The sequence below is a fragment of the Montipora foliosa genome, chromosome 11 (genome assembly GCF_036669935.1).
Source record: "Montipora foliosa isolate CH-2021 chromosome 11, ASM3666993v2, whole genome shotgun sequence".
In the NCBI taxonomy this organism is placed as follows: domain Eukaryota; kingdom Metazoa; phylum Cnidaria; class Anthozoa; order Scleractinia; family Acroporidae; genus Montipora; species Montipora foliosa.
The window spans coordinates 39,191,046-39,198,545 of NC_090879.1; the positions used below are offsets into that span (position 1 = coordinate 39,191,046).

General features: G+C 35.6%; 1 protein-coding gene across 2 annotated transcripts in view; it reads left to right on the forward strand.

Annotated features, from left to right (window-relative positions):
* Nucleotides 1–7,500, forward strand: part of LOC137977447 (N-alpha-acetyltransferase 25, NatB auxiliary subunit-like) — a 54,456-nt gene that overhangs the window by 12,151 nt on the left and 34,805 nt on the right. Inside the window, exons 7-10 of one of the 2 annotated variants that reach the window (XM_068824661.1) lie at nt 1–39; nt 1,306–1,417; nt 4,373–4,459; nt 5,105–5,262. The exon at nt 1–39 is cut by the window's left edge and continues 42 nt beyond it. In XM_068824661.1, the coding sequence (XP_068680762.1) occupies nt 1–39; nt 1,306–1,417; nt 4,373–4,459; nt 5,105–5,262 (396 nt within the window). The remainder of the gene's footprint in view (nt 40–1,305; nt 1,418–4,372; nt 4,460–5,104; nt 5,263–7,500) is intronic. The other variant, XM_068824663.1, reaches the window with a different exon arrangement.

Genomic DNA, 7,500 nt, shown 5'->3' on the forward strand with positions numbered 1-7,500 from the left:
ACGAAAAGGCTCTGGGTGTTCTTAGAAGTAGTTTAGCTGGTATGTATTGTCTAAAAAAGCAGTTTGTTATCACGTCATGCTTGAAATTAATTTTTTGATAAATAAAATGTATCTGGTTGTTTTGAAATTAATTTGAAATAATTTAATAATTTTTTTATTACTTAGCATTCTGTAGACCTCTTTTAAGTTTCAGTCTCTGAACTTTGATATGAAACAAAAATGAGCATTTTTGTTACAGAACCCCTGTCCAGGGCTTGAAATTCGCGAAAAAATCCGGTCACAAAGTGGCATATACCATTTGCTTGTCAAACCTTGAATTCTAGGGCCTGTCCAAAGTCTCGATAACTTTTTGGGCCTGGCCAAAAGCCATGTTTTTAAGTTATCGAAAAGCAAAATGATTGTGGAGTTTGCAGCAGAATTGATTGTTAGTTTATTTTTGTAGTCTTGTGTTACAAAAAGCTGGAAAGTACCTTAATTAACCCATTGACTTCCGGGGTTCCCCATTGACTGCTGGGGTTCCCCATTGACGAGTAAACTCGTATGGCCGGTTCGGGGCAGGTTGGGAGTCAAAGGGTTAAGCACTTTTAGTGGGACTTGATACAATAGAGACCTTTAGATCCGAGGACGAGGACAGCTGCGAATACAAGTCTTCCGTTCTGACCAAGTGCACTTCGAAAAATGTTGGCCTCCAAACCTCATGCACATTCTCAGTATGGAAAACTTCTACCCGTCGTCCTGGTCCTTGAATCTAAATGTCCCTAATATTATATGCATGGCTACGGACAAGGACTCTCTTGACCTGGAGATGTATAAACGTTTCTGGCATTCTGTTAGCTGAGGCACATAATCACCAGTAGTTTTGTGCTACTTCCAAGTGAAGTGAAAAATCTTCTTTAGTTGTGCAAAGACATAATACATATATTACGGTAAAACCTGTACTGTTCTCTGTGCTCTCCCTTTGAGCTTGAAGCATCATGCTAACTTGGAACGTACTGTGGAATCATTGTCCCTAATTGCCTCTAAAATACCAGTAATACTTGCCATGACACGTGAGACCTAAAGGAAGTTACCTTTATTTAAATAATACCTTCTGATTTGATAGAAAAATATAAAAGGTTAACAAAGTTCATGTGAGGTTATAACATGAATGCTGATGATACATACTGTAGCACCTTTCAATTTTCTTGTCATGAGTTTACTAGCCATTTACCTTTGATTGTAATCTGAAAGCAAAGAAAATGCACTTACATTGTAGCCCTTTTCATTGCAGTTTTTTATTGCAGTCTTGTTGTTTTACTTTCACAGCTAAATTAATTAGTTATATGGATGAAAAGGATGAAAAAGAAGCCAGTTATTTATTGAAGCTTTGCAGATGGTGCGAGTCTAATGTGGCATTTAAAAGGCTGATTTTAAACAGGTACAGTGCAGCCAATTTATTATTATGAAATTCCTAATGTTAGGCCTGTACATCAATCCAATGATAAAATGCATTTCATTGAGGGAAAAGCTCATTGTTTAGAAAATTGATCATCCAAACAAGCAAAATGTTGTTTGCACAGACTTTTAATAAGTGTTGGGAGTGGTTGGTTGGCTGGTTGACTTTACCTTACTCAATCACCTTACTTTAGATAGATAGATAGATAGATAGATAGATAGATAGATAGATAGATAGATAGATAGATAGATAGATAGATAGATAGATGGATAGATAGATGGATAGATAGAATGATAGATAGATAGATAGATAGATAGATAGATAGATAGATAGATAGATGGATAGATAGAATGATAGATAAATAGATAGATAGATAGATAGATAGATAGAATGATAGATAGATAGATAGATACTTAGATAGAGAGATAGATAGAGAGATAGATAGATAGATAGATAGATAGATAGATAGATAGATAGATAGATAGATAAGTTTATTAACAAATAATTACATAGCAGCCCTTGAGCTGAATTGCGTAATGTCACTAAATAGGCTTGTAATAAACAAATTGTAAAATATAATAACACTAAAGATATCGTTCAGTATATAAAAATTAATGTTCCTGGAGTTTGTACTCGTTTTGGCGGCAGCACATCGATGGGATGAAAGTGTTCTGGAAACGCTTAGTATTTATTCGAGGAATATCAAATGTTTTCTTTCTCCTGAGATTATACTTCGATTGGTGTCTTTGTGGAAGTAGATGAAATAATTTGTGCGACTGATCATGTATGATCTGGTTAAATAATTTGTCACACAAGTCATGCCTTCGCTGATGTAACGTTAATTGGAAAATCTCAAGGTTTCGTTGGTACGTCTCTCTTGGAGATACAATTGAGAGGACTCATTTCTGGACCCTTTCTAGATCTTTGCTTAGGTACTTGGGAAGAGCGTGATTGAACACGGGAGTATTATATTCGAGCACAGGTCTGATGCAGGTACAATAAAACATGATGATGCTTTATGACTGATAATGTACATTGTACATGTCATCTCAACTTCTTGGTGGTGAATAATTTTATGAGATTAATTCAGAGGAGGCCAGGGATGCTGCTCAGGACCATGATGGATGGAGAGGTTTTGTTAAGGCTACAGTTTGCTGTGAACCCTAAGGATAGCTTGGTGCTGCATTCAGCAGACAGGGAGAGTTGTAAAGAGTTTGAACCAGTGACCTCCTGCGTGGTAGACCAATGCACTTACTACTAGCTTGCAAGCAGGGGAAGAGTGGTGGACCGCCAACTAAGCAAACATACAAGAATGGTTTTTTTATGTCTTTTTTTTTTTGGTTTGAATATGAGCAAGCATGCATTTAATTGTTGTTTGCGAAAGAGCAAACTGAAACTATTAAAGTTGAGATAAAAGAGTACACCGTTTCACTTTTTTCATGTTCTTGTACCTTATTTCTTTTCCACCACAAAAACGTAAGATGTAAGTGTTGGAAAAAATAACCCAGAAAGGAAAACTTCTTGTTTCTTCGGACCTAATACACAAACAGCGGTGACAAACATTAGATACATGTATATATAAAGGCATCATTTGAAATAATTATTATCTTTTACTTGACGTTTCGTATGCTTCTGCTTACCCCCCCCCCCCCCTTCCCGGTACATCTTCAGCAGTGACAGTTAACACAAAATTTCAAAGGATCTTGATGACAGCAGGCAAGTTAAAATTTTAAAGAAAACGACAACACTCTTAAATTTGCAAAACATGTTTCGACAGAAACTTCTGTCATCTTCAGTTGATAGATTTACAAAGCGTTAGAAGTTGAATTTATAAGTAGGAAAAATGCTAATTACATAGTAACAACGGAATGTACATAAAACGTGGCAATGTGAAAATTAAAATTTCACATTGCAATGTGGCAATGTGAAAATTAAAATTTCACATTGCCACGTTTTATGTACATTCCGTTGTTACTATGTAATTAGCATTTTTCCTACTTATAAATTCAACTTTTAACGCTTTGTAAATCTATCAACTGAAGATGACAGAAGTTTCTGTCGAAACATGTTTTGCAAATTTAAGAGTGTTGTCGTTTTCTTTAAAATTTTAATACAAAATTGGAGTTTACAAATCTACAGGATCACTAACTTTTTAACTATTAGGTAACAACAGAGGTGACAAAAAAGCTTTACGCTTTACGCTACTGACTTATTCATTTAAGGTTGGCTTTAAATCTTTGATCAACAGTGTCTCCTTTATTTTACAGTGAGTGTCGGATCGCCCTTAAGCTAAAATTTCAAAATTATCCCATTTTAAACCGTCACCAGTTGATGTAACATGGTCCACAAGAGCCGATGTTTCTGCTGAAACCTGAAAGAAGTACATGTAACTGAATCAGAAATAAAATTTAATGTTGTATAGTTAAACATCCCCACTCCTTGCAGAGCACTGGAAAAAGTCAATCACTTACTCAGAGTCATCTCAAACTGCGGCAGAGTGAATGCTCTCCCACAGGAGACAATTCCAGGTTTTAGAGTAATGTTTTAACCCAACCCTTGCATTTTCTGGGGCTTGTCATCAGGCTATGCTGTTTTCTAAAAAAAAACAAAGTGATTCAATGGAGCTGAATATTTAGTATTAATACATAGTATCATAGAATGTTTTGATTAGATTTATAAAGCCTTTATTAATTTTGATTCTTGTGTCATTGCAAATCCTGAAAAAAAAAAAAACAATGTCCTCAAGCAGTCAAACATTACAAGCTTGAGATCTTTAAATTAATTAATTAAGCTAGCCTTGGGAAATTTTGGCCATGGGCTTGAATTGTAAAACTATGAATTTATCATTTTAGGGGCTTATGGTCACATTGTTAACAGGTTGAGGTTTTTGAAATCTGCTTTTTTGCTAATTGGAGTTGTGTTATATTTGTCTTTTAGGCCTGACCAATGGTCATACTACCAGTCATATTTCACCTCAGCTTTCAATCTGATAAAGGAGGAATGGCAACCAGATGATCAAGTGGAGTAAGTGTGTTGTCACTTTCATTATTGTTAATAAAATAACAGTCTTATACCATTATACACCTCTACTTTCATCTAAAGTATGTGTAAGGGCTCTTGTTAATTATATTACAGAGCTTACAAGGTATAAGTAGCCCGACAAACACAAGCTTAGACCAGTAACTGTTAATGATCACTTGTAATTTGTTAATTTATTATAATAATTATTGATTCTACTATGGTACTGAACATTTAAGATGTCTGTGCAGTTGCGGCACCAAAGCTATTGAACCTGCTTCCTGTAATTGTATCTGTATGAGAAATATTGTTTACTGAAGAAGTCTCTTAAGGTGAAGGGTGCTTAATGTTATCACCTGTAATATCACTTATATTACTTTGAGCAACTAAAAAATTTGATTGCCTTAGAAGTGACAAACTATCTAGTTGTTCCCTTTAACGTGAGCCTGATCATGATGATCATACGTGTGATCTCTCCACTACAGAGAAAACAGTAGGCTACCTCCTACATATCTATGACAGACTTTTTGTATACAAAATTTTAATTTCCATACATTTACAATGTACTTTATTTTACAGTAGTTTTATTTTTCAAATCTTCCATGTATATTACTTTTTTTGATTCCTGATTACTTTACGTGTGGTCTCTAGGGAAATTCCTGATTATACATTAGGAGCAGTCCATGAATTTTTGTCATCTGTCATTGAAAAGGAAAAAGAAAAGGAAAACAAATCCTGTAGAGGACCATTTTTAGCTCAATTAGAATTGGAAAAACTTTGTAAGCAAGAATGTATATACTCAAAATTAGGTGAGTTTGCTGTTTGTTCCGAATGTGTCATGTGTTGTGTACCCACTAAGAAATGAAATTTTAATTCAACTACAGTCAAACGTTCCTCTTGATGTGGTTTATATGCTGCCCAAGCATTTAACCCATGGTAGATGGAGTTCTTTGCTGTACCCTATGGCGGATTCAGCCATTGGCGGCCAGTTAAATGTACCACAACTTTTGTTTTCATTGATTTGCCCTTAATCCTACTGTTCTCACACAAAATAATCTTCAGCTGGTCCCAGACTGTCCATTAAAGCCCTCCACAGACGAGGCAAGTTATGATCCCAACTGTTTACAGTCAACTACGTAATATTTTTAGTCAACAACTGTTAATGTTAGGAAATGCGTATCAACAATTGAAAAGTTTAGTTTTCGATAACATCAAACTTCAACATGCAAGTCTTCACACTGCTGGCACAAGGGTTCCCTGGGCTTTTTCAGAATTGAAATGCTACAAGTTGCAAAAATAGTGGAGACACTTCACCTTCTTGGGGTGTTATTAATTTCCCTATTATCTCTCACACTGCTGGCCACCTCTCCCCCTTATCAGTGTTGCTAGCAAGACAGAAAAAATGTTGGGAACTTAAGCAGTCAACATTGAAAGGGGGAGAGGGGAGAGGAAGTGGGAAAGGTTTAAATTCTAGATATGGCGGGCATTGGAAGCTAGAAAAGGTGTTTTTTAATGAAAGTGTCTCAACAATTTTGCAACTTGTTGTAGCTTTTCTGCATCATTTGTAGATCTTGGAAAATGGGGCTTTTGTGTGTCTGATCATTGCATTATCTGCCCTTCAAACTTTATAGCACCAAGTGCCTTGAGTGCAACAAGATTACTGCCGTACGATTTTGAGCTGCATCTGCCATACTTGTCTTATATTTTTATTCATTGTGCTATCCTTTTGCTATGAAAATAAGCGTTAAAAAATCACAACATTTTGACCTCTTAAAGGTCATTTTCAAGTTGGAGTAAAAGTTTTAGTATAAGAATGTACCGTAGAAGCTACAGTTAAACTAGGAATAATCACAGATTAACAGAGTGTGTTTGACATGCTTTTTAGCCACTGAGGAAGTGCAGCTGTGTTTAAGTATTTTCTTGTGACCCATGGATAGGACCTTTATAACCTTCACTTTGATATCTTGCTCTATAATTCTACAAGAAAAAAACATAAAATTAATACTATGAATGACTGTTCAAGGGAGAACTGAGAATTATTTAACATTATGTCAATATGCCACTGTACACTCACCTATCGAAACAGAAAGCTAGGTAATAAAAAAGTCAAAGACATGGTACTTCCCAACTGAAACAATTTCGGAATCGTATCAAATTCTTATAAAATAAAATGGCTGGTGTATGCGACTAACATACCGGTAAATACACATTCAATGAATAATATTGACCAAGTGTATTGCTTCCATTCGCCTCTGTAGTTCTTGTGTCTTTCGAATAATGAACATCAAACCAAAATGATAGCTTGTTTTGGACCGTAATTACAAGCTGGAATGAAAATAACACTTTGGTCACTAAGCGACACAACTCATTGGAATAGAGCTTACTTTGTTAAAGATAAAATGGCATAATGGCCACCGAGCTACACAACTTGGTAGATTCTATTTGTGGCGCGATGACCACCGAGCTACATGACTTGCAACATTTATTCTGTGACCACAGGCTTTATTCATTTGGTTCGATGTAACATCAGTAAATTGACCGCTAAGTTTGTAGTTACTTAGATTTAGCCTGACGGCATGACCATAATAATTTCTTCATCAGAAATGATCACAGTCAAGTACAAAACCCCTGCATTGCTGTTTGAAAATTTCCAACCAGGAGTCACATACACTACCCTAAGACTCTGACGAAGCATTATCGATATTAAAAAACTCAAGAGCATAATAAAAGGTGATTTGCATATCAGGAAAAGGCTTTCAAAATCCAAACCAAAAACTTGCCTCAGAAATTTCAGAAAACAGAAATCAACATGAAAGCATAGTCAACAATGATGAAAGTGAAGCAAATACATGTTGAACTTTGTAGCCTGATGCCAACCTATCTGAAGTGAGGCAAACGTGTGTCGAAAGGAATCTCAAATTTTTGTGCTACAGCAGCACAGAACACCCTATAAACCACAGGATACCCACAAATTTAGGTTTGCGTTCTCCTCTGCAGTAGAAAGCAAATATTAATTATAAGAAGGTGCCAAAAATCATGAAAACAAT